This window comes from Neolamprologus multifasciatus, chromosome 3 (assembly GCF_963576455.1).
Source record: "Neolamprologus multifasciatus chromosome 3, fNeoMul1.2, whole genome shotgun sequence".
Taxonomy (NCBI): domain Eukaryota; kingdom Metazoa; phylum Chordata; class Actinopteri; order Cichliformes; family Cichlidae; genus Neolamprologus; species Neolamprologus multifasciatus.
Genome location: NC_140441.1, coordinates 12,115,647 through 12,142,731, shown reverse-complemented (window position 1 = coordinate 12,142,731; position 27,085 = coordinate 12,115,647). Strand labels below are relative to the sequence as shown.

Below are 27,085 nucleotides of genomic sequence, written 5' to 3'. Positions count from 1 at the left end.
GATGTTACAAAGAAGTAGGCTTCCAGTAAGCGCCGATACCTCGCAGTCAGAGATTTCCTGTGCATGTGTATGTAGACGGTGGTGTGTTAATGTGTGTGTTTCAGCAGGGTAAGAGGGGGTCAGCATGGAAAGACTGATGGAGGTCTGTGGAGAGGAGTGCACAGTCGGTCATTTTAAGAGCAGAGAGAAGAAAAAGGTAAAAAAAAAAGAAATAAGAGAAGGAGAGCTTCCAGAAATGTGTCTGACCTGCTTCAAAGAGTCAAAGAACGAGTCGACGTCAGGTGTAAAATCCAACTTTATATAGAATTCACTTTACTGTAGAATTCACATTTGAAATCATTTCAGTCACAAAAACAGATAATAAAAATTAAAATAAGAACTACTACACAATGAACACCTGAACCTTGCACAGAAACAACGTTTTACAGTCAGTGTGTGCGTGATTGTTAAAGCCTTCAGTTGTCCAGGCTCATGAGAAGAGCAGTTCCTCTCTTGATCCAGTGCTCTGGAGTCACAGCTCCAGATTTAAGTTCAACGGCGACAACAAAAGACGCTCGGCCTGCCCCACCAGCACGCACCGGGTAGTAGTAACACGGACACAGGTACGTACCTTCACATAAAGACACACAACTGAGTCAGTGAAACAAAAACAAGAACCCAAACTAAGCGATTCATGGATGAACATAATAACACAGGTGACAAAAAAACCACATGAAAATAAATAAAGTGGAACATAAAAAAAAGTTTGTGAAACGAAGTAAGGAATTTCACTCACTCTTGGCCATCTTCTTGCGGTTTTCCACTGGTTTGAAGTGGATGGTGGGTATAGGACAGACCATCTGCATGGGTTTAGCTTCCACCAAACAGGAGTTGCTCTTGTCCCAACCCGCTCCCTCTAAATACAAACCTCTGACAAAGACTCCGTCCTGGAGGGGCCAAAGAGACAGGTATGGAAGGCCATGAGCAGGAAAACGTGGAAAGAACATGGATTATAAATAGGTAAAGGGGAGGGGGAGTGATATAAACACTCGCTTGGAGGTGACTTCTTGCATTAAAGAAAACATGCCTAACAGCTCTGCCAAGGAATTAGATAATGAAATGAGGAGAGGAAAGAAGAGGGACGAGGAGAGCTGCAGAAAGAAAGATGGATGGCAAAAGGTGGTGGTGGTTGGGTGGCGAGGGTTACGGAGAAGCTAGAGTAGAGGCAGAGAAAGACGAATAAGAATAAAACAAGGGTGGCTCAGAAAGGAGGTGAATGGGAAGCAGTAGGTCATGAGAGAGAGAGAACATGGGAACACAAGAGTGGTACAGAGAGGACAGGAAAAAGGAGGGTGTGAAGGAGGAGAACAGAAAGGGAAGGTGGGGGAGAAACCGGACAGAAGGAAAAAGAGTCAAAGCTAAAAAAAATGAGGGAAAACATCAAGTTAAGAAATGATAGAAGTGCAGACTGGCACCGAAAAATCAAAAAGAGAAAGAGATCAGGGATAGAAATGAAATAATTACAATGTAAGAAAATATGACCAATCAAAACATTTTACATGATCTATAAAAAAACCCAAACATCTAAACGTGAGTGTATTTGAGGGATGAAAATAGAGATGCTGCTTTGAATGAAAATAGATTGTTCTGGGAAAAACACAGCCAGTGTCTGAGTGAAGATGAAAGATGTGATGTAAAGCTGTAATGACAGCTGAAAGCTAATGGATCAGAAAAAGGAGCTCGGCGGCAGATTTGTGTCATTTTCTATACAATTTTAAGAAATAAAATGTGTCTCACCTTTGGTGGGAAAAGGAGCTTGCTGTCATCTACAGTGGACACTATAAACTCCCAGGACAGCATGTCTACTGATATCTGCAGGGGCACACAATAGAGTCGTTTTCATCAAATAAACACTGCACAGCAAGCAAAGCAGGGTGTCTATATTATGGGTATTTTATGTGCTGTGAAATTTAATCTCCGCTGTTTAATCTTCAGGTTTGGAATCACGATTCACTGGGTTCAGCTCACAAAACCGTCTGTTAAAACAAGCTGAGACACTCAAAAATACATGGCCATCAATCACAAAGTGAGCGGGATTACATAACCGTCTCCCGTGCGCGTGTGGTTGCGTGAATGCTCACGTTGCATTGTCGAGCTGATGACTGCAGAACAGCAGTGAGGAAACCGTTGGGAAAGGTGAAACCGGACAGCCAGAACAAGTTGGGGGGCTGGGTCGTCTGTGCCCAGCGTGCAAACTGATCGACTCGCTGGCAAAGATCCCTGGTCCACGCTGCCAGGGGTTTCAGTGAGGGGTATGCCTAGAGGAGAGGGTGGGTGTGAGAGACGACGAGTGAGACGTGGAAAATCTACAACCATTTCATGCTTCCAGCTGTTGGCAGCTACTCAAAACAGGAACAAGTTCTGTTCAGTGCAGTCACACTGAGCACTGATGGCCTGTAGGTCTCATTAGCACACGAAAACTGAACTGGTGAGTGAGAATTGAGAGGAAATGTACAAGGATGTCTCAGCATGCTGGCATCTTCAAATCTCAACAGGAAAACTTTTACTTGCTTTGACTGATTTGATAATACATAAAGACTCGCTGGAATTTAAAAATAACCGACCAAAGCATAAAAGTGATTGTGATAATTGGTTTTATTATCGAATTCATAAAAAGTAAGTAACAATGACCTGTTCTCATTTCCAACTCCACATATTTCTTATTAAACTCACCGGGACTCACTTTGCATGATTCACAATTCTAAATAATCACTGTTTCTCTTACACTGCAGCCCCTCGGTTCATCCTCTGTCTGAAACAAGCTGTTTTAGCTCCCTCAACCCTCCTTTAGACTGGCTGCCCCTCACAAAGCCACGGGTGGGTGGGCCTCCTGTGTTCACAGCTAGAGCTGCATGCCTGAAACGGCTCTATTATGGAACAGGAGCGCCACCTCCTCAGAAGTAGGAATTAGTGGTTGCATGGTGATTGGTTTGATTTTGATTTCTTTGCATTTGGCGACCGACTACAAGTAGTTGCAGCAACTAACTCCAAGATTTAACTCCAACCCACAGTGTTACTGGAGGCCAAGCTAATGCCATCCACAGTAAGCATCTGGCTAGACATCGTGTTTCTAAGATTTTCAGCGCCGAGTACAATAACCTCAGTTTTATCTGCATTTAGAAGCAGAAAGTTAGCGGCCATCCAGGTCTTTATGTCTTTAAGACATTCCTGCAGTTTAACTAATTGGTGTGTGTTACCCGGCTTCATGGACAGATAGAGCTGGGTGTCATCTGCATAGCAGTGAAAATGTATGCTGTCTTGTGATGATACTGCCCAAGGGAAGCATGTATAATGTAAACAGAATTGGTCCTAGCACTGAACCCTGTGGAACTCCATAATTAACCTCAGTGTGTGAAGAGGACTCTCCATTTACATGAACAAATTGGAGTCTATTAGATAGATATGATACAAACCACTGCAGCGCAGTACCTGTAATACCTACAGCATGTTCTAATCGCTCGAATAAAATGTTTTGATCAATACTGTCGAACGCTGCACTGAGGTCTAGCAGGACAAGCACAGAGATGAGTCCACTGTCAGAGGCCATGAGAAGATCATTTGTAACCTTTACTAAAGCTGTTTCTGTGCTGTGAAGAGCTCTGAAACCTGACTGAAACTCTTCAAATAAGCCATTCCTCTGCAGATGATCTGTTCAAGGAGGTTTGATATGAAAGGAAGGTTGGAGATTGGCCTATAATTAGCTAAGACTGCTGGGGCTAGAGATGGCTTTTTGAGTAAAGGTTTAACTACAGCCAGCTTGAAGGCCTGTGGTACATAGCAGATTATTAGAGATAGGTTGATCATATTTAAGATTGAAGCATTAATTAATTAATTAATTCAAATTTTATTTGTGAAGAAATTCATGAAGTCATTACTAGTTAATGTTGAAGGAATTGTTGGCTCAACAGAGCTCTGACTTCTTGTCAGCCTGGCTACAGTGCTGAAGAGAAACGTAGGGTTGTTCTTATTTTCTTCAATCGGTGACGAGTAGTAAGATGTTCCAGCTTTACAGAGAGCTTTTTTTAATAGAGCATCAAATTGGCTTTCCAGGCTAAATAATGATTTTCTAAATTAGAGAGACACCATTTCCTCTTCAGCTTATGAGTTATCTGCTTTAAGGTACACATTTGAGAGTTATACCAGTGAGTCACGTACTTAGAGGAGCTACATTATCTAGAGTTGTACACAGTGAAGAAGTAGAGATATTAACAAGATGATCAACATCTGTGGGAGTAGTGTTAAGCTGCTCTGCACCGTCTTGGCACAAGGCGTTGGGGAAGATAACAATGGATGAATTATAAACTTAAACTTAGTTACAGCGCTTTCAGAAAGACATCTACTGTGATGAAATCCATTTGCCACTGCTGTGTAGTCGATTATTGTAACGTTATTGGGAAATCATTAGACAGAAGAGGGTTTTCAGCGTCTACATGGATGTTAAAGTTACTCACCCACAATAATTATTTTATCTGAGCTGAGCTCTAAATCACATAAAAAGTCTGAGAATTCAGAAACTCTGAGTAAGGTGGATGATTGATAACAACTGGTTTTCCAGCTTTTCCAGCTAGGGTGGACAAGTCAGGCTTTTAAATGAATGTAAACTCTGTCCTTTGGTTGATTAACAAGCTGGAGTGGACGATTTCTGCCACAAACCCCACCTGCGCTTCGATGATTCTAACAATTAGTATAACTCAGGGGCGTTGATTTCATCATACTGTAACCAATCAACGAAACCAATCAATTTGTTGATTAATGATTAAACTATAAAAAATAAACTATAACAATAACAATAAAAAGAGCTGCATCCATTTTTCTGCAATCAAACCTCAAGTGCAACCAGACCTGGTCACCATCTTTGAAGGAATCATTTTAAAGACATCATGGCCTTAACATTTGAAACTATGATTTTGTTTAATGTGAGTATCCACAATTTTATATACGACAGAAAATAAGGAAAAGCAGAACAGACGAGCTGTTCCTGTATTAGTCATATCCCCTCATATCTGTTTTTTTCAGTACCTTATCAGTCATCTTATCTGCAGTAACATCAAACACAATGAAATACCAAACACAGCTTTACAAACATAAATATCTGTATAATGAAAGGCGTGTCACGTATAAATTAATGCCTCAGATCCAAAGAATAAATGCTCGCGAACCACTTTTTCTGTCAGTCTACTCACTGATTTAAAAACCTTTTATTCAAAAGCATCAATTACAACAATGGGTTAGTGTGACAGACTCCGTCACAGTTCTCTATAATTTCAGAGAGTGAAAATAATCAAAACACGTGTGTTAGCTGTAACAGTAAAGATATAGCTGGGAAAATCCCATATGGAAAAGAAATAGTAAAACCATACATGATTTACTCATGAAAGTGGCCACTTTCTCATTACTTTCATATATTTTTTTACTAAGTATCCAAAACATACAAGTTTCATTATATAATTTTTCAAGGGATCTTATATGTGTTTTCACTCTTGTATGCTTTTCATTAGGGATGCACCGATACCGATACTGGTATCGGGTATCGGGGCCGATACTGTAAAATGTGTGTGTACTCATACTCGTAAAAGTTAACCAATACCATGAACCGATACCAACTTATTTCATTAATCAGAGGGTGGCTTGTCATTTCTGTTGTAGTTTTTTAGATTGGCCACTAGGGGGCCAATTATTATTTTATTTATTATTTATATAATAAAAATTATTTTGTTTGTTTGTTTACAATATGGACACTCTGCAATAATTTAAAAGTTTATTTTATTCTCAAACCTAATTTGTATTTATTTTATTCCAAACAGAAGTGTTTATTTATTATTCTGAAAGCTCGAGACAGTGCCAATAGTTCAGTGATATTTTGTAAAATTACAATGTGGAGACTCTGCAATAATTTAACAGAAGTGCTTATTTTTCACTTGAAATTTTTTTGTGGTCATTTTTATTAAGATTTTATTTTTTATCGACAGGGAATATAATAAAACCTGTCTTCCAATTAATTGTATTTGTGTGTGTGTGTGTGTGTGTGTGTGTGTGGTAGAAGTATCGTTTTTTGTACTCTGTATCGGCAAGTACTCAGATCCAAGTATCGGTATCGTATCGGTTTGAAAAAATTGGTATCGTTGCATCCCTACTTTTCATACAAGTTTCATACAAGACATACAAACTTTATAAGATTTATATATATCTTTTCCATATGGGATGGCTCGTGCCTAGTAACTTTCCAAAACAATAAATATCAGCATGACTTAGTAATTCTCCATTTCAGAGAAACTAGCTATTAAACCTTTCAGCATTGTCACTGACATTAAAGCCGCCATATCTGCCAAGAAAGGCTGTCATAGAGTAAAAAGACCAAACAGATGCCTAGGTTGAAGATGGATGTAATAATTTCACTGTACAATACCATCTTAGCAAGTTTCCTGTTGGCCCTCACGTTCACAGACGAGCTAAATGCTTTCAAAATGTAGGCTTCATGTCTGGAAAGCCACCAAGCCTTTATTGACAATATACAATTTAATGATTAATTTAAGATGTCTCTTAGGCGCACACACATTCGTTATATGGTCGTCGCACATACGCACACAAATACAGGCAAAGGCTTGTGAGGAAACCAGATACAAAATGGCCGGAGACAGAGAGGCAGGCAGGCCAAAATTAAAGCCATGAGTCTGAGAGCTCAGAACTAATGACAGGCTGCTATGCCAAGGAGGGGCGGAGAAGAGAGGGATGGAGGGACGGAGGGATAAATAAGCAGGACACTCTTTGAGGGGCTGTAGTTGCTGCCTGGATCAGATGAAGCGTGAAGAGAAAGAAAGAGAGCAGAATGGAGGTAATACTTCCAACATATAAACAGGAATGAGATACAGGCGATGAAGAATGGAGGTGGACAATGACTGAATGAGAGCAGGAGGAAAAAGAGTAAGCCATAACTGAAGTGAAAAGACCAAGAGATGAATAAAAAGCCAGGAATGGGAAGAAATATAAGGAGAGTCGTCAGGTTTACAAGTGAGCAGCAGAACAGAGGCGCTCACCTGGAGGCAGCAACTCTAATAGCTATCCAATACTCCTATAAAAGGAAATAGATACACACACTCACACAGACACATACGGTATATTGAGCTGTATTAAGCTCCTGGCTAGAGCACAATGAGCTCAGGGTCTTTTTAGGAAAGTGGAGCAGGCCTTGGAAGGTTTACTTTGCTTATTACACTACGATTAGTTCACAGACACTGGCTTTGTTTGGCTGCTGAAGCCCGAGGTGTGCTCCACCTGACTAACAGCCTCTCACAAATACACCCATGAGCAAAAGCACATACATGCTTTTCATCCACAACTCTAAGTCAGACATAAATATAAACATGAACTGCCCTTACTGACCCTTGTCAGTGGATACACACAAACACACTCTAAACACACACACCGACGCTCCCTTGTAGTCAGAAGCTTTTCCAGCCTCTTGACCTGGGCTGACAGCACCCTGTGTTCTCTCCCCACTGTAAAGAGAGGTCCAGTGATAATGAAGCCAGAATGGAGCATTTGGACAGAATCACAGCTGGAATACAGCCAGAGCCACACTGAGCCCATCTGTGTGTCTGTGTGGACAGACCAGAACAATAAATGTATGTCTGTGTAGCCAGGCAGGGTGACGGATAAATACACATTTAATAACAGACCAGTGAGTGAGCACAGAGACAGGCGTGCAGCTGTTTCAGTGGCTCAAAGCAGATTAGATCCGTGCCGATCGGATCACAATCACAGGGATCAATATGTGATATGAGTGCAGAGCAGACATCTGAAGGGCCTCTGTCATGCAGCAACACACCAAAGGAATCTGTGGTAACTATCTCAGGGAGAGGAAGGCTTAAAATGCAGATTCAATCAGAATATGTAATGGAAAAATAAACACAGCGCTCTGTCAGTATTGAAATATTATCTGCGACCCTTATTCAGAAATGCTTGGTCAGTGCTTGATTATACAGTACAGCATACCCAAACCAAAGAAAAGTTACATTTCTCTTCACAGTATGCCTTTAATCACGCATTCTGTTACTCCTTTTCAGTTTTACTTCAGTTCTGATTCAGCAAAATCTCCTTTGGCTTTTCATGTGCGCCCAATTTTCCAATAAGTAGCTTTCTCAACACTATTGATCTTAGCAGTCCATCCTCATTGTAGTCTGTCTGTCAACTTTATGAAGTAAGATAATCAGAAAGTACCACATGCAGTTTCACATCTGTCATGACTTAGAACGTGTGCTTCACACATAGGACGTCTGAGTGCATCTAGTTATTTTTAAACAGTGAGAAGCCGTCTCATGCAGCTGAGAAAAGATAACCAGTGAATGCACATTAAGACAGTGGAGCATATTTGGGTTAATGTTTTTTGTAACCTCAATGAACTTGTTTAAAAGTTTGACTTAAGCTTTGTGTGAGTGATTGTTGGTGACAAGGCAGTCTAGAAGTCTAATCTCATAACAGGTCTTTGCATTTCTACAACCCCAAAAAATGGACCCACAGTTGAAGAAAAGTGCATTTGATAATCTACAGTGTTCTTGTTGAGCTAGCAGAGACATATACAGAAGAATGCATCTGCATAAGGATACTGACCCAAGAAGGATCAGTAAAGGATCATAACTATCCCGCACTGGTAGCTGTAATAAACTGTGTGCACGTGTGTGTTTGCACCTTCTCCCACAGCGATGGTACACGGGCATCATGGATACAGTTGAAGATCTCCTCCAAGCTGGGTGACATCACTACTAAGCCTTTGATCCCTTTCTCCAGTTCCACCAGAGATGATCTAAAATGCAAACATACACAGTTACAGTAAAACTGTGTCAACTGTGACAAAATGTGTAAAACATTTGATCGATAGGTGTTTAGCAGTAACTAGCATTGAGCCTTTTGAAATTGCTCAAGAGCAGGATGGTGAAATCCAAACTGCGTCTAGGACAGAAACAACTGCAGCACCACTGCTGCACAGACAGCATGCTAACACAAAGCTAGCCAACAACCTAGACTGATGTTAAAGTTGAGCGCATGCTGAACCCAACTCAGCACGCAGAGCCTGACCGTTAGCAGGTAACAAAAGGAGTGATGTAACTGTCCCTGAGACAGTTAAAATAAAGTTGGTTATTTCATGTTTCTGTGATAGATTCATGCTTAATTTAGTTCATTTATGTATAAGATAAGATGATAAAAGTGTAACATTAATTAAAAAACATGTCTAAAATATGTGATTACAAAATATGGGTTCGTTAAATATGTAAAGTGCTGTAAAGTTTGTATGAGGTAAAGTTTGTAATTGTCACATGACCAGAGTTTGGTTGAGAGTGCAACCATAGCATCGTGGAGCTAGCATGGATACATGGCTACAGATGCATTTACAGCCTCAGCGTTAATGTTATTCTGCATGTGGTCCAAGAGGCGCACACTGGTTTCATGTATATTGTTTGTATAATGTTGCATACGTGTTCTACACTGGTAATGAGAGGACATTTTTGTTATATCCATTATTGTGCATTTTTTCTGTTCTGCTTGCACAAGACTGTTTATGGACACTGATATGAGAGGCTGATAAGCTCAAAACATTTATGTTGTAAACTTTGTGTTTCTTCAGTTTTCACGGTGTCTGAAGACAATAAGAGTGAGAGAGAGAGAGAAATAAATTTCCGAAGACATCAGTATGATGCGTGGCCATTCTTTGTTGGACCCCTGTAGTTACAAGTGACAAGAAGTCAGGCTTGCAGCGTTGTAGCATCCATTTCTATCTGTCTACAGTAGAATCACTTTAAGGTGTCTTTGGCTGGTTTTCAACTTTGCTTTGTGTTGTTGGCTTCGTGTTCATATGCAAACACTAAAAGAAAGATGACCCTGAGTCCTCATTAGGATTTGTGCTGGTACATGTAACTGTCATCTAAGGTTTATTCTGTAAACTGATCTGAAACGCATCGTCTCATAGTAATCACGAAATGTACTTTATGTTACTTTTAAGACAAGTAACGAGTTATGTGTAATACATGACTTTTTTTTTGGAATAACGGCCCCAGCGCTGCCTAAAACACATCTAGGATTATTAGCGCTCTGCGACAAGACCACACCATGTTATACTTAACTTATTCTATCAAGTGCACAACTTTCTGGTATTGATTTGTCTTTAACAACACTGGTAAATGGACTGATACCTATACAGCACTTTTGTACTCAACCACATTTATATTGCACTTCATTCTATGTGTTTTACTACTTCCCACTGCTTAACTGTTCCACATAGACTCACTCACACTGATGCAGGCATCAGGAATTCAGGATTAGTACGCTTTAGCTCCTGAGCCACAACATTAAGTTAAAAATAGAAATAAATAGCATTGTTTTATAACTTAAAAAAATATGAATAGCTGACCCAGCCAAAAATAAATATGAATTTCTGCTTTTTTAATTTCTGTTATTGTCTTCAAACTGGTACAGAGGCTAATTGGAAGGAGTGAAAATCAAAAAAAATCAAACACGTGAGAGAAAGCACTTTTGTTAGCAGGGTCTGAATTATTCAGTGAAAATAAAGTGCAATTATTCAGCTGTGATACTGCACAATTTTAGCCTCAGATTTGTTTTTCTACCTGATGGCATATGACACCTACATTTATCTCATTTGAAACTGTAGATTTACTCATCAAGGTGCAATAAAGTTCATACTTAATGGTGCTCAGCAGAGAGTTGTATCTCTGGATCTCTTGCAGCAAGACCACATTAAGGGGTGAAGGGTTGTCCAGCAACACGGTTCTCGTGCTCTCGCATTCAATGTATTTTGGGATCTTTCCACGAACATCTGTCAACAGCTCTAATACCTAGAAACACAAATAAAGCAGATATAACAGGTTCATTCCCAATAGTAAAATACACACTCCAGGAGAACCAATATAAAAGTGGTGATGATGAGATTTTACCAATTTCACACTACTATAAAACCACAGCATTTAAAGCACAGAGACAACCTGCCAATACCTCCAAGAAGGATCCTAAGAGATAATGTGCCTTTAACTTGACTCTAAACAAAACAGAAATAATAAACAGAGCTATATCTGAAAGCAAATCCATGCACGGGTGATTAGATATAATCAGATCCATCAACATTCAAAAGCAGCAGCTAAGTGGGACCAGCATGTGGGACTTGTGTTAGAAGCAATTTAAAGTTGTGATAAACGCTCTGATCTTGATCTTGCACGACAACAGCACTCTGCTAATAACTAACAGAACACTGTTTTTTATTTAATTTATTAAAAACAAAAAAACCCAAATAAACAGTATCATGCCCTAATAACACACAGTTTCAGTTTTACAGAATACAAATCTTCTGAGTCCTTTCCTTAAACTTCAGGGTGAAGCATAAGCCATAAAGCACAGATTCCCAGATCTGTATCTTATTACACTGATGACTGTTAGCCAGTGTTATGTAACTATATGGATGTCTAAGCATTGCTGGGAAGAAATCTGTCAAATATGGCTGTCTGGAGTCATGCAGACAGCATTTTTCAAGCAATTACTAACCATTAACTGGAAAAAAGAACATTACATTTCCCACGTTCTACTACACATACATTTAAAGAGAGATGATGCCATTCAGGCTATACGGCCCACTACACTGATTAACTGTTAAGCCCAGCGTTAAAAAACAAAACAAAACAACTTTACTCAATATGCACATTATTCCATTTTGTAGTTTCACTCATAGAGTCATCCCTGTTCTCTCCTCCTCCCACCTTGTTTCACCCTCACCTTATCTTCTCTACTACCCCCAGCAGCAGTCTTGCTGGTAACCTGGGGTTGCAGGGAGAGCAGGGTGTCAAACACTGTCTTAGTCTCAGCGATCTGGCTTGCAATGTCAGCATTAGGGTGCTGGCCAAATAGTTCTGGATGCTCTGTGGATGGCATCCTGTCGATATATTCCTTGTATAAAGCCTGGGAACCGTCACGGGGGATGTAATAGTTGGTTAAAGTTGATAACCTGACAGAGACAAAGGGGTTAATAATTATATATATATTATATAAAATGCCCATCAGCATAATAATAGTGCAAAAAAGACAACATCATTATAATACGTATGATAAGATTAAGTGTTCTGTTGGGAGCAACAACATGAAGTGGTAGTAATTTCCTGTGCAACTACTCCTGCGTGAATGGAGTACTGGAGGTTTGTATTCTAAGCCTCAAAGATTTCACTTGATATTTTTCTAAGGGGAAATCTGAGTCTTTGGGTAGAAATGATAGAAACACACGATTTGCGAAGCCAGTAAATAAACAGAGTAAGAGATCTTGACAGCACTCGGTGTATCTGCTTTTCTTAAGAAGTGATGACCTCGCTGTCCTCTTGGTGGTGCTAGCACTCTGTGAGCAAAAAGGTGCTTCAGAAAGTCTCAGTTTGAAGCAACAGCTTGCATCAAACATGGGAAATGTTTAGGCAAAAGAGCTTTTGTTTACCAAAACATATTTAAATTATTAGCACAGTGCACTGGTTTGAAGCAGCTACTAGTATACTTGCATTAGCACACTGAATAATATCTTACTTGAAGAATGGCTGGTTTATGACAGCGTCACAGAAGTAGTCGTTGATGTATGTGGTCAGAAGACGTCTGTCCCAGTCATCGGTGACGTGACCTCCATAGCTGACCCCAGCAATGAGGTACTTGAGTGCATCCCAGGGAATCTCCTCGTAATCATTCAGGTACAGACAGAGTAGTTTCTCACTCACCTGGGAAGTATTAAGACAAAGAGCTTAACAGACTGGGTTTGAAATCTGACACAACACACCAAGGACAAGTGCAAAACTCTCTGGTGCAGAAAGAAAAAAGAAATGATAATGAATCAGTCTCACACACCTGAACTAAATTCGTGTGATTTGCATTTTGCTGTACTTTTGTTTACTACATTATAGTTCTCTGACACAGGAGCGCATTGTGTTGTTAGGAAAATAAAATCAACTACCTACATACTTATTATTAATTACTCTAAATGGCTTTAACCCTTTAAGACCTACCATAGAACCAAGTCTGCCAGAGCTTATATTATATTTTTACATGCTGTAGTGTCATTTTTGGGAGCATTTCAAGTTTCTATACATCAATACAACCATTATAACCCAAATTTTAATAATATGTATGCATTAAGTGCATAGTAATTACATAAATTGCAAAAAAGTGCAATAAACTACAAAAGAATTGAAAATCATTTTTGTTTTTTAACATATATTTCTAGTTAGAGAAATTTAAGAGGCTTATCCCTCAAAACTGCACAAGCTGATGGCATAAGATGTAAGTACAACTCCTCCGGTTTCATATGCAAAATAAATTATTGCGCTAGCTTACGTGGTTGCAGTGCTACCGGGATTTAAAAATAGTTACGCAAAACGGAGCGTGCCCGCTCCGACCGGCTTTAAAGGGTTAATAAAGACAGCACATACATTTATCCTAATCAATCAATCTTCTTCTTTACATACAAAACCATGTGACCTTCACTACATCAATCAGCAGATGTAAACACAAACATTATTACTGCACTAAACATTTGTTTTTCTGTCCTTTCCAATAGCTGTCACAGTTTTTTTCCTGTATCAGATGAATCTCTCACCTCAAAGTCAGAATCATTAAAGCCATACACAATGTTCCAGCCCATCTGTAGAAACTTCTTCCTTTCCAGAAGGATGCTGTGAAAAAAGCAGAGGGAGAAGAGGAGCTTCCTGTAGAATACGGGTTTGCTGCAGCTGTTGAATTGAGCTTCTGTCACCAGCTGGTAAAGACGCTTCATGTTGGCTTTAACACCCTGAGAATGAGAACGGGAAGTGTTGAGAGTTTAGAGCTTATAGTTTCAGTTACGTGTAAAACTCACACATACAAGAATGTATATATTGTATGACTGTAGTGACGCAAAGCTGTGTCTGTGAGTGTGTACCTTCGGTGGTTCAGTGGTCATCTTGATGCCAGCCTGCAGGATGGTAATGGGAAAATCAGGGTGTGGTGAAGAGCTGAGCCAGAGCCTGAAGTCTGGGTGGGGCTTCTGCAGCTGTAGCTGCTTAATCAGCTTGTCCAGCTCAGGCATCCATGACAGAGAGAGGTGACAGTTGGCCAGGAACACCCAATGACCTGAAAGAGTCAGCTCAGTTTAGTTCTACGTGTAGATTCCTATTTGAGTAATCAGACCCGGTGATCGTTAAAAAACAAACAAACAAACATAGCAACTGGTCTAGCACCGTTCTTAATGCCCTCCTCTATCATGCTCTTGGCAATGGGAGCCTGTCCCTGGCCCAGAGACAGAGCCTGGAAGTGGTTGCTCATCCCAGAAGCCTCAGCTAGCTGCAGCAGAGCGCCTGTAGGGTCCACCCCGGGAGACAGAACAAAGATCAGAGGAGTACAGCTAGTTGATTCCTCCACAACCTAAGGAGAAGACAAAGATGGCACATTCATCAAAAAAAGCTAGAAGAGAGTGAGATGATTAAAAAAATGGCAACTTACTTGACACCTAACAGTAACTCTCCTTTTTGGAGATTTTGACATTTCAAGCAAAAATTTAATTGCAACTAGAAAAATTATATCAACAAGAATCCAAACCTTTAATCGTGATACTTAGAAAAATATCAGGAATTCGTTTAAAAAGACCTGAAACTCACTGATTTCATGTCGAGTACAGGTGGTTCCACAAAGCGAGAGCCGAGGTGTTTAATGATGAAGGTGGTAATGCAGAAAGAGACACGGTCGGGACGCAGAGAACGCACTATCAGCATTTTCTGGAACTCATTACAGTTACTCTGCCAATCACCTAAAGGGGGGAAAATGTAAATCTGTAATTATACAATTTATTAGGAGTGATGCATAAAGACAAGAAGAAAAACAAATAGTCAAGTAATTAAAACAGTTGCACAGCAGTAAGAAAAAGCTGACTTTCTTGCACATCAGTTCACCCGGCCTCTCAGGAGAGCACGCTCAGTCAGTTTGCTCACAGTGAGAAGACTTTCCTCCATAAGAACAAAAATGTACCCTCTATAGCACATTCAGACCTGGAAGTGGAGCATCCTCTGGCTCAGAGCTGGTGAACCAAACGTTCCAGTCTCGAGAGGATTGTTCAAAGGAGGACGCGATGCCACGGAAGCCGGGCAGCTTATCCAACTGTGTGATGTTGTCCCAGCTGGAGTCTGCCAACCAGCTGGTAAATGGGTTATCCATCTGCCCCTTCTTATCAAGAACCTACAAGCATAAATCAGTCAATCATCAGGCAGTAGTCTAATTATGTCATCAATATAGTATATATAGCATATACTAAACACACTCATACACCCTACAGGTCTTTTTGAGGGATATTAGCAAATCTACTGGTGAAGAAAGCTTTTACCATCAACAATGTGTCTGTTCTGTTTTTCTTACAATTCCACCTCGAAGCAAGAAGTTATACTGATCCATGTTGAGTTTTCCGGCCACCTCCAGAATTTTGGCGCACATCCGGAAGCTGAAGAGCAGCTTGTGAGCCTCAAACAGACCACGACACGTGTACCTGCCCAACACAAAACCACGCGTTAGGAAGACTCACCAGGATACAGCAGCAGTAGCAAATGATGACGTGTAAGTTTCTGATTAATTATATCAAAATCTTACAACTGATGGAGATTCATAGTTTAATGCAGATCACATAATCAGTACCAAAACCATACAGGTGTACAGATACATATTACATGCCCAGTGTGCAGCATACCACTACATCCGCTCGCTCTTTTATCAAGTAGAACTGTTTATTTATGCATCGTATACATCATGTGACACACAGAAGCAGACGTGAGTTCAAAACAATGCTTACTTGTACACTGCGTATGTGTGATAATCGTTGAGGTTGGTGATCCTCTCCTCCAGCTTCTGGCTGCGCTTGCTCTTTTCTATGCTGAGGTTAAACAGGTTAATGTAGGCATCCAATGAGAACTGGTACATGGGGTCAATGCGGCCCATGTCACTTAGAATGAAGAAGAGAATAGAGGCTCGCTCAGCACATGGACGGTAGGCCTGTCAACACAAAAACACTTTTTTTTATTATCTTTTTACTATCATTTCCAAACAGCATGCAATAATAAAGAAATGCTACATTTACTGTAAGACCAAGCAAAGGAGGACAATCCCCTCTGCCACTCTCCTGAGACCTGACCTCTCTTGCGGAGTCGATCTTGAGCTCTGTCTGTTCGCTGCTTTCCAGCTGTTTTGAAACTTCAGTGGATGTCACTTTGGATGCCTGCAGGGTGTTTACCAGCTGCACATCGTCCAGCAGCGAGCCAGTTGACTCATTCAGCAGTCTGGTAGAATAGACATAAACATAAAACAATAAAAATAAAACAAAACCCCAGCCCAAATACAAAAACCTGCTCTCATTCATGGGGAGAAAACCATCTCATTCCTTGGAAAGAATTTCCTTTCGAGCTTTCGAGAACTGCATTGCTGAAAACATGAGTGATCACCATAACAAGGTGATATGCACAACTTGTGATCTTCAAGATATTAATATATATATAATGTATATAGATATTTAATGCTGGGTAGGGTCTTAATCAGTTGCTCTTTCTCAAAGTACTTTTTGCCTGAAGTACTAATAAGAGAATAATGGAAGTTGACACTTTTTCCATTCCTTTATATAATCCCTGGTTCTTATGGAGGTACAGTAGTATGGCTACTTTAACAAAAATGTTATAATTACTATTAGGGATGCACCGATACCGATACTGGTATCGGGGCCGATACTGTAAAATGTGTGTGTACTCATACTCGTAAAAGTTAACCGATACCATGAACCGATACCAACTTATTTCATTAATCAGAGGGTGGCTTGTCATTTCTGTTGTAGTTTTTTAGATTGGCCACTAGGGGGCCAATTATTATTTTATTTATTATTTATTTTATAATTTTTTATATTTTATTATTTATATAATAATAATTATTTTGTTTGTTTACAATATGGACACTCTGCAATAATTTAAAAGTTTATTTTATTCGCAAACCTAATTTGTATTTATTTTATTCCAAACAGAAGTGTTTATTTATTATTCTGAAAGCTCGAGACAGTGCCAATAGTTCAGTGATATTTTGTTAAATTACAATGTGGAGACTCTGCAATAATTTAACAGAAGTGCTTATTTTTCACTTGAAATTTTTTTGTTGTCATTTTTATTAAGATTTTATTTTTTATCGGCAGGGAATATAATAAAACCTGTCTTCCAATTAATTGTATTTGTGTGTGTGTGGTAGAAGTATAGTTTTTTTGTACTCTGTATCGGCAAGTATTCAGATCCAAGTATCGGTATCGTATCGGTTTGAAAAAATTGGTATTGTTGCATCCCTAATTACTATTACTGGTACAGCTGGTGGTAATAAAAGACTGGATCTAAACTGAACATTGTCCATTATGTGAGGAAAATATTGATGAAGAAGGACAAAGGTCAATGTTTGAAACCTGAGAATCTCATCCTCCAGGTCCTGCAGGCTCTTCTTGCCAGAGGCAATGCTAATCACCAAAGAGTCTTTCTGCTCCTCCAGCTCCGGACGCTCTTTACGCACCACAATTCCCAGTAGCTGGGCTTCTAAACCCTGTGTGCATGCATGCAAAATACACAAAAATCCCAGTGACAGGTAAATTAAGACGACATCTAATACCTGAAACTGTATATAGACAAAAATTAGGAGTTATATGGAGTTATTCATAGAGGTTTCACAGACATGCATGCTCACCTGCTCCTTAACAGCAAAGTTTACTATAGTGGTCATTGCAGAAATCTCTGGGGTGTAGTGGGGGTTAGACAGCTTGGTGGTGATATAGAAGCGGAACTCAGCGCTGTACTCCACCTCCTTATCACCCAGCTTTAACAGCAACCTGCCGCCTGCAAACACGTAGACGCATAAACATAATGAAATCATGCACCTCATATCCATCCATCTATCCAGTTTCCTCCACCTGTCCTAGAGGCACACTCACATTCATTTAGAATTATAAATGAACTTAACCCCATGCAGTCTTTAGACTATGGGTGGAAGTACCCTTGCAGACACAGGGAGAACATGCAACTCCAGACAGAAAAGTCTCCACCTGGATTTGAAACCACTCAACCAGGTCAAAATTTATTTCACCAGCTGCTATTTTAAAGTGTGACTTTGCCTATGTGTGCGTGTGCATGCATTTGCATCAGACCTATGCGTGTCAGGGACTTGTTGAGAACTGGGTTGAGAGAGGGGTCCAATTCCTCCTGGACATTCTGCAGCAAAACAGGATTCCCAAACTGGATGGCATTCTCCAGCACCCGCAGGTAGTCTGGCATTTGAAAATCGATTACTTTGAGACCCTGCGAGTTTGGCAGATAAGAGACAACAACAAACACAGCCTGTCAAACACAAAAACATACCAACAGCCTCAGAAATAATCTCAAACAATTCCTCATTCATAATCATTAAAAATGTATTTCTTTATAAACTCATCTGAGTTGAGATTTTTAAATGTCAGTGAAGTTCATCTTATTTGCTTTGTAAAAAGTACTGGCAGGCAGTCTTCATAGGTTCAGTAATTACTTGAGGGGGATCATGAGTATGTTGGTGCAGTGAATTTGAGATGAGTTGTGATAGTCTCAGAAAAGTAAAAGGTCAGCTCAAATAAGGGAAATGCATTGCTACCAGGCACGGCAAGAAAAAAGAAAGACGAGAGAGGACAGTTAGAGTTGATGAAAATGTATCTACTAAACCTTTACGGGCAGTCAAACAAAGTTTAGTAATGTAGTTTGAGTTATATTTGAGGATGTAATGTTCCCACCCAGCACTTGGTGGGATAGAAAGAACCCAGTTCTTACCCTTGACAGTTCCATCTTTTTAATCCACTTCAAAGCTTGGCCTTGAGGGTCCACCATCAGTGGCCATCTTGACAAAAAGAGCAGAGAAAGATATAAGAAGTTGTATTAACACCTTCACACATGGTTTGTAAAATGTAAAACATACACACACAACTCTAAATCCAGAAAAAAACTAATAAAATGAGATTCCCCAGAACTAATAATAATAAAACGTATAATAAGATACCGAATGATGCACTGACCGGTTTCCACGGGTGACTATAATTCCGTTCTCAGTAGAAAAAGCATCAGTGGGCAGGCCCTGGATGTTCCAGTCTCTCACCACTGTGGGTTTGGACATAAAAACTGCAAAACTGAATCCTGGTGTACATGCGATCCCTAAGCCCTTTACCTGAAAAGAGTGTAAGCAGATACAGAAAGAAAGAAGAAATAAAAAACAAGCAAAATAAAAGAGTACAGTATACATGGGTTATTCAGATGTTCAGTTAAACATTTTAAGAGGGCATTTTCTTCTTAGACGTTCACTAGAAGTTTACTGCACAGTAGGATTTACTGGCTGTTTTAACAGTGTGTTTGGCTGTCTGACCTCCTTCATCCAGATTTGAAGCAACTCCTCTCTATAGTTGGAAAGGAAGGGGCCCATGTATGAGAGAAAAGAAGCTGCCAGCAAACAGTCTCCCACCAGATACCCCATATTTTCTTCAAGGCCCTGAAAAACACACAGATTTGATTACATAAACATGAATGTGGGTTTTTGTGTTAAGTATTGTTCTTTGCCATATTTTAAGTAGTATTTTAAGTTCAGACAGGTGATGCAGCTCACCTGGGAACACGATGAGGTGCTGCTTTTTTAAATTCAATGCACATAAATAGGGATGCACCGATACCGATACTGGTATCGGGGCCGATACTGTAAAATGTGTGTGTACTCATACTCGTAAAAGTTAACCGATACCATGAACCGATACTAACTTATTTCATTAATCAGAGGGTGGCTTGTCATTTCTGTTGTAGTTTTTTAGATTGGCCACTAGGGGGCCAATTATTATTTTATTTATTATTTATTTAATAATAATTTTGTTTGTTTGTTTACAATATGGACACTCTGCGATAATTTAAAAGTTTATTTTATTCTCAAATCTAATTTGTATTTATTTTATTCCAAACAGAAGTGTTTATTTATTATTCTGAAAGCTCGAGACAGTGCCAATAGTTCAGTGATATTTTGTTAAATTACAATGTGGAGACTCTGCAATAATTTAACAGAAGTGCTTATTTTTCACTTGAAAATTTTTTGTGGTCATTTTTATTAAGATTTTATTTTTTATCGACAGGGAATATAATAAAACCTGTCTTCCAATTAATTGTGTGTGTGTGTGTGTGTGTGTGGTAGAAGTATCGGTTTTTGTACTCGGTATCGGCAAGTACTCAGATCCAAGTATCGGTATCGTATCGGTTTGAAAAAATTGGTATCGTTGCATCCCTACACATAAAGTTACAGTACACTTTTTTAGTACTCTTTCCATTGCTCTGTGTGTGTGTGTGTGTGTGTGTGTGTGTGTGTGGGGGGGGGTGTCGTACAACAACTCTCTCCTCCCAGCGGACCCTCTCTCCAGCAAGTCCAGTCACCAGTTTGCCAGCACGGTCCAGTTTCACCTCCATCTCATCTGATTTCTTCCTCAAACTCTCCTTCATGGCCAGCTTTTCACTGTGCTGCTTTTTCAGCTGCTCCAATTTTTCCCCCAACTGCTCACAAACACACGCAGATGCAGATCGATTATAATAATGGAACGCCATTATGCTCTTTTGCAAACTGAGCTCTCATCAATCAAACGCTTATATCTGTCTGGTGGTTCCATGATGTACTGGTTCTTCGTACCGTTCGTAGTTTGTTTTGAGCCTCGGCCAGCGCGGCCTGCTTCTCTGCTAGCTGGGCCATGGCAGCATTCAGCTGGGCACGCTTTGGTTCTACTACCCTGTAGACACGACCGTACACCTGGAAAAACCATATAAACATTCATGGATTTAGTTTTGCCCCAGACTGTTTCCCTTCATATGTAACGAAGCTACTTTTTTGTTACTCTTCTTATATTCTACTTTCTTGGGCATGTGCTTTCTTCTTTTGCTGTAGTGTGCTTAAACTGCACTGTGGACGACAGTATCTTTTGTTTCTCTACAATCCGTTATATATCGCCATGTTTAACTATAACCAACTACCACTTACCATATGCCAGCAGGTCCACGGTGATTATTGTTATTTGTAAGTATGTTTAAAAGTGTTTGTGACCGTGTGTAGTGACCTCTTACCTCCATGGCTCTGACCCACATACAGAGTGACTTGGCAGCCAGCGATACTTTGCCGATGATCTCTGGCTGGAAGTCCACTTGCTTGCAGTACAGGCCAATCTTCTTCAAAACACGGTCTGATATATTATCTTTGTCAAAATTAACCAATGTTTTGATGAAGCTGCCCTCACCTGCCAGAGACACATGACAGTCAGTTAACAATCAATTGCTGTATTAAAGATGAAAAAGAATGAGTACATTTAACCCCTAATATAACATCTACAATCACCCTTTTCCCTCAAAAAAGCTGATCGTAACTGTGGACTGTAATTCTCTGGTTGTGCTGTACTCATTTTCACTACACTACAGTTTTGCCTGTTATTTCAATTAATTCCTGCACTGCTGCTGTCGCTCACCCAGCTGTCTCTTGGCTTCTGCCCAGGTTGGCTCTTTCTCCAGAAGGGTCATAACAGCATGCATCACTGTCTCCACCAGTGCAGGAGGACGGCCGTATGATTTGATCTCTGTCATGTCCTTCTTATTCAGAGACTCCAGAGCCTATGTGCAAAAACATCAATGTGTGGTTGTTAGAAGGCTCAGTCATGTGATAATCCAATACAAATAAGACAAAAAACACATGCAGTACAGTGGTACTCGTAGCAAATTACTCACCAAATACCATGAGAGCAGTCAGCGGGACAAACATACCTTCATGGCTTCTTCCAGGGCAGGCAGGGCCTTGTCCAAGTCTCTCTGTGCATTCTCAGCCATGGCTTTACACTGCAACTCTTCTGCCCCGATTTTCTCCTTTTCATCACTCACCGTCTGAATGCAAGCACACATGTGAGTGAATGTGAGTTCAACTGTTATCATTTATTCTGTTTTTTCAGTAACAATCTACCACATAACACTTCAAAAAAATCAGTTTTCAGTTTTAATTCAAAAGGATCTTTAGGTGACTCGTGGAAGTAATCTCTGCAGTGAGTTATGTTCATGTACTGTAGCGCATACCTTCTGTTGGCTGTCGGCTTCTTTCTTTTGTTGCACAATGACGGACAAATATTCATCACACTGTTTCTGGAACTCGGCAACCTGCTTTTTGGCCTCCTCGAGCTCTAGAGACATGGCCTCCACTTTCTCCCTCGTTTCACTGATTTTCAGAAGGCCGTTACGCAGCTTGCTCACCTGCTCTCCCAACTCACCGCGTTTCTCCGCCAGCAGTCTGGATCGGCACAAACACATTCGCAAACAGACGCCCGACAAGCTGATTTTAACAGAGATGCGCATTTAGGGAATGGAACGGGCAAGCAGGGAAGCGCAGTAGAGAAGAGTCAGACAGACTGCAACTGTAAATACCCTCAAACTCATAACCTACAACAGCGCAGTGTATCTTCATTGCTATCCAAGTGAGCGTAAAACACTTATGAAGCATTTCAGTGTGGTAGGAAAAGTGAAGACAAGCAAAGGAGGAATTCAAAGGTAAAAAGCTGCTTACTTCTTGTATCCAGACACCAGCTCCAGGTAGTTTGTTGGAGTCACATAATTTTGTCTCCTCAGCTCCAGTTTCATTCTTTGGGAGACTTGTGCTACTGACTGGTGTGTGGTCACAAAGATACTGGCAACCTTTGTCTGGATCTAAAACGTCACACGGAAACATAGAAATGTTACCTTGAGACAAATCATGTAATATCTTCTCCCCTCTGCTTAAATGCTCAAAGGTAAAAGTGCACATATGTGTCTTTGTGTGTGCATGCCTCACCCCTTCCACTGAGCCCAGCTCCATTCCGTCCATGTACCTCTCAGCAACCTCCAGGAGGGCATCTTTGGGCCATTCACAGAACCAGTCTATAGTGGTGCAGTTAACAAGAGCTGGGTACTGGAGGATGCGGTTCCTGTAGGCAAACAGCCACTTCTCAACATTGTGCGACTGCTACACTGCACCGCTAATCGCAGCAAGGGTTAAAAGGCCTACCACTCATAATAACAAGCTCTTCCCTTAATGCTTGTCAGTGAAGAGCTGTTTTTATCAACAAAAGAAAATGTGTGTTCATCTGTTTGCTCATTACATGTTTGTGTGTACAGACAGCTGGCCGTCTGTCTCAGCACGAGTCCTTGCTCTAGAATCACTCAAATAACTTGACCTTATTTATCTTAGATCAGCGGTCTCCAACCTTTTTTGCGTCACGGACCAGTTTATGCCCGACAATATTTTCACGGACCGGCCTTTAAGGTGTCGCGGATAAATACAACAAAATAAAACTAGTACTGGTACCGAAAAAAAGAAGATTTATTCATAACACACGTGAAAAGACCCAGGAAAACCGCGTTAACGATAAAAACGATAACAAAATAACGCTGAAAACCGATAAAAACCCTGAAAACTATACATTTCACACCTGAGCCTCAACTCTCGCGGCCCGGTACCAAACGACTCACAGACCGGTACCGGTGTAGGGACCAGTCACTCTGTAAAAGGCTGCCAGTGGATTTAAATGTATTTATTTACAAAGCTCCATGACTAAAATGATATCATAGAGGGTTTATTGTGTTCATTTTACTTGGAATCACAAAGTGGATTTCTCAGTTTGAATACTGTAGCACAGCAAAAAGCACTTTCATCCCTTTCTTCCTCCAGCCCCACATTTATTCAGTAGTTTAAAAAAATCTGGAGACAACCCCCCCAAAAAGAGGGCAGGAACTTCTTGTCAGTCAGGATACATTACATAAATAGACTCTACCTGAATGGCTCTCCCACTGGACTCAAACAGAGCACAATGTGCAGGTTGTTCCTGACTCGCTCGATCAGGTAGCTGAACAATGAGTCAGGAGTCTCAGCCACATTGTCTTTCCTGGCAGACTCTGAAAGAGCATTGCATACCTACAGGCAAAGAGACAGCATTACACACTGCATGAGGATATGAGCGTTGTGAATCTACGCTTTGTGAAAACCGATTTCATTTACCCATATGCTACCTGTTGGCTTCGTAGAATGAATAAATATGGTATGGAAATCAAATGATATGTCCTAGAGATAGAAAGACATACTGGCCAGATGAAAGCTATACACACCTCTACAAACTCGTCTGGCTTATATAGGTTAGGCACCTCTCCTGAACTCAGGATGTTATTGATATCCTCTAGGAAGGATTCATCAACAATCTGGGTGTCATTGAACAGAAAGACTGTGGGCTTGTTGTCCACGCCCGCCAAACGGTACAGCTTCTTGATGTCTAGAAGCCACACACACACGCACAGACACACGCACACTTAAAATCCCTCACTGTACTCGTAAACATATTCAACTTATGCAATGCTGACATCCACGAATTTCCTAATATTATTAAATTGGCATGTTTGGTTTTCGCTTTTTTCATTTTAACTGGAAGGTAGTAGATAAATTGCAGTTTCTCAAAAGTCTGCGAATGTAATGGTTGTGTGGCGGACCTCACCCTCTCTAAACTCCAGTTTGCGGTACTGCTTGGTGACTTCCACTTGGAATACCTGGTACTGACATATGAAGGCAGCTATCTTAGACAGGCTTCGCCGACCTGAGCCCCCGACACCTACCACCAGCATGTTGCCCCTGAGCTGACTGATCACTCGAATGATCCGAGTAACTGCAAAGGGAGCAGAAAGATATAACACATCGGCTTCACCGTGCCCGGAAATCCCAGGAGGAAATACAATATAAAAACTAAAATTAGTGTGAGTTAGACAATTGTGCACTGCTACTGACTTAAATAGCATGCCACAAAATAGCATGCTGACAGTATTGAGCGTGCTGATAGGTCCTTAGTCTCTCAGCTTTTAGTTTTGCTCTTTTTCTCTGTTTTTCAAAGCAGTTTCAAGATAGATCTGATTGTTCAAAGTGAGAAACTGATCACAGCAAAGACAGATCAGAACAGTTCAACAGTACAATGACTTGTGGCTGGAACTGACACTGTGGGTTGATGCATCAGGTGTATTGCCCTGTTTTAAACATGCACGCAAATGTGCGTGGCTGTGTGTGTTGCGTTTCAGATGTACTGTGTTTGATGGCATCTCTGAAGAGCACCAGGCTTGTAGGCACCACGCCAGGTGTCAGATTGTAGTCCTCTTGCTGTGTTTCCATGAACTTCTTGAGACTCTTCATGTCATGCAGGTCCTCATAGACAGACGACTCACTCATGAAATCACCTACCCCACAGAACAACAATAAACGCATTTAAACAGTTTCACATTTTCTGGGCTGGTAATGGACTTAGAAATTAGCCATCAACCCGTGAACTCATCTGTGGGAGTATTTTTACACATATTGGAGACACAATGTTTATGCACAGTATGCAAATAATTAAGTACCAAATAATGGCGGTTGCTTGTTCGGGCAGATGCTGTGGAAGGTGAAGTCAAAGAGTGAACCCAGTTTTTCCTCTAGGAGAGAAATAAAGGTGTCCATATCACTGTGGTTTACAAGCCGATCTGAGAAAACCCTGAAATTGACAAATCACATCATCCAGATATTATTCTCTGTATACATGACAAAAGTACCCGTGCATTTTAATTTATAAAGCACTGCAGAAAGGCATTCAAATACTGTGATCACCTGAAACATTCATGGATCCACAGTCTAGTAATGTTGGTTTTGGATTCATGGAAGTCTGGATGAGCTCTTAGTAAACCCTGAAACACCTACGAGAGATAAACGGGGGGGAGGGGGGGGGGGATATATCACAGAGCATTTTAATTTCAAAGGTACTAAATAATTCAGAGTTTTCATTAAATCCTGAATGAACTCATGAAGACTGTTACCTAAAAGTGATTTTAGGCAAGAAAATGTGTAACCAAGTAGATATGTGTTATTCTTATCAAGGTGAAGTTTAGTTAGTAAGTGTTTTATAGAAAATGCATTTTAAGCAGTCTTTGGTTGTACTATTTATGTGCCGTACAACAGAAGTTCATACTGATCCTGACGGCCTGACGGCAAACATCTGCACCTGGTTTGGGAACTGCACCAAGCAGGACAGACGAGATCTGCAAAGAGTGGTGCGCTCGGCCGAACGCATCATTCAATCAGAGCTTCCTGACCTGCTGTCCATCTACACCAAGCGGTGCAAGTCCAAAGCAAGGAAGATTATGATGGACCTCTCCCATCCCAACAATGGACTCTTCTCACTGTTGAGGTCTGGGAAGCGCTTCCGCTCCCTTAAGGCCAAAACAGAGAGAATGAGGAGGAGCTTCTTCCCCCAGGCTATTCGGGCCCTGAACCAGGTGTAGGACTGGACTCTCCCACACACATCACATCACCACACGCACCACCACACTCTTCCTATAATTTATAATCTTGATAATCCTTTCTGCTATTTGCACTTTTTTTTCTTTTTTTTTTTACTGTAAATTCCTAAGTTAATTTGTAAATTTTGTAGTAAATTGTAAATACTGTAAAACTTTTTTCTGTCATTTAATGGTCGGGCATTGTACAGCTACAAGCATTTCACCCCCATGTCATACTGGGTATGGTTGTGTGTGTGTGACAAATAAAATTTGAATTTGAATTTGATGTACACAAATGTACCTTGGAGATGTCCCTGAGGTTGAAGAGGTAATGTATCTTGGCTGGTGTGGGAAGAAAAAAGGCAGTGACGCCATTATACAGCTCTAAGGTTGCCTGAGTGAGAAGCTTTCCAATGGGCTTCAGCTCCTCCTTAAACTCCTGGAGCTTTTGGTTGATCATGGCACTGTAGATGCACTTGATCTGGGAGGCCTGCACGCAGAGAGGAAAGGCAACAATATTCCCAAAACACAACATGCAGGCATGTCAGTAGCATACCAGGATAATGCAGGTGTAGTGGTTACAACAGCAAGATAATTTCTTAAAATCTAATTTCATGCTGCCCAATTCACACATAAACCAGGCAAAGCAACTAAAATTT

At 40.5% G+C, this 27,085-nt stretch overlaps 1 protein-coding gene across 3 annotated transcripts in view; it reads right to left on the bottom strand.

Annotated features, from left to right (window-relative positions):
- Positions 1 to 277: 277 nt before the first annotated feature.
- The window catches only part of dnah2 (dynein, axonemal, heavy chain 2), an 85,699-nt gene continuing 58,891 nt past the window's right edge, over positions 278 to 27,085 (bottom strand). For all 3 annotated transcript variants that reach the window (XM_085138916.1, XM_085138927.1, XM_085138910.1), the window contains exons 52-88: positions 26,728 to 26,916; positions 25,759 to 25,844; positions 25,515 to 25,645; positions 25,203 to 25,352; positions 24,626 to 24,793; positions 24,246 to 24,406; positions 23,915 to 24,054; positions 22,936 to 23,068; positions 22,672 to 22,811; positions 22,188 to 22,398; positions 21,885 to 22,001; positions 21,593 to 21,734; positions 21,198 to 21,367; positions 20,770 to 20,886; positions 20,472 to 20,636; positions 19,477 to 19,599; positions 19,133 to 19,281; positions 18,891 to 18,957; positions 18,242 to 18,392; positions 17,785 to 17,933; positions 17,510 to 17,643; positions 16,214 to 16,358; positions 15,875 to 16,074; positions 15,448 to 15,574; positions 15,084 to 15,270; positions 14,697 to 14,845; positions 14,280 to 14,463; positions 13,982 to 14,172; positions 13,661 to 13,852; positions 12,601 to 12,785; positions 11,812 to 12,040; positions 10,732 to 10,883; positions 8,725 to 8,839; positions 2,121 to 2,297; positions 1,777 to 1,851; positions 776 to 926; positions 278 to 610 (exon numbers count right to left, since the gene is read on the bottom strand). In XM_085138916.1, coding sequence (XP_084995042.1) covers positions 456 to 610; positions 776 to 926; positions 1,777 to 1,851; positions 2,121 to 2,297; positions 8,725 to 8,839; positions 10,732 to 10,883; positions 11,812 to 12,040; positions 12,601 to 12,785; positions 13,661 to 13,852; positions 13,982 to 14,172; positions 14,280 to 14,463; positions 14,697 to 14,845; positions 15,084 to 15,270; positions 15,448 to 15,574; positions 15,875 to 16,074; positions 16,214 to 16,358; positions 17,510 to 17,643; positions 17,785 to 17,933; positions 18,242 to 18,392; positions 18,891 to 18,957; positions 19,133 to 19,281; positions 19,477 to 19,599; positions 20,472 to 20,636; positions 20,770 to 20,886; positions 21,198 to 21,367; positions 21,593 to 21,734; positions 21,885 to 22,001; positions 22,188 to 22,398; positions 22,672 to 22,811; positions 22,936 to 23,068; positions 23,915 to 24,054; positions 24,246 to 24,406; positions 24,626 to 24,793; positions 25,203 to 25,352; positions 25,515 to 25,645; positions 25,759 to 25,844; positions 26,728 to 26,916 — 5,607 coding nt within the window. In that variant the 3' untranslated portion in view covers positions 278 to 455. The remainder of the gene's footprint in view (positions 611 to 775; positions 927 to 1,776; positions 1,852 to 2,120; positions 2,298 to 8,724; positions 8,840 to 10,731; positions 10,884 to 11,811; positions 12,041 to 12,600; positions 12,786 to 13,660; positions 13,853 to 13,981; positions 14,173 to 14,279; positions 14,464 to 14,696; positions 14,846 to 15,083; positions 15,271 to 15,447; positions 15,575 to 15,874; positions 16,075 to 16,213; positions 16,359 to 17,509; positions 17,644 to 17,784; positions 17,934 to 18,241; positions 18,393 to 18,890; positions 18,958 to 19,132; positions 19,282 to 19,476; positions 19,600 to 20,471; positions 20,637 to 20,769; positions 20,887 to 21,197; positions 21,368 to 21,592; positions 21,735 to 21,884; positions 22,002 to 22,187; positions 22,399 to 22,671; positions 22,812 to 22,935; positions 23,069 to 23,914; positions 24,055 to 24,245; positions 24,407 to 24,625; positions 24,794 to 25,202; positions 25,353 to 25,514; positions 25,646 to 25,758; positions 25,845 to 26,727; positions 26,917 to 27,085) is intronic.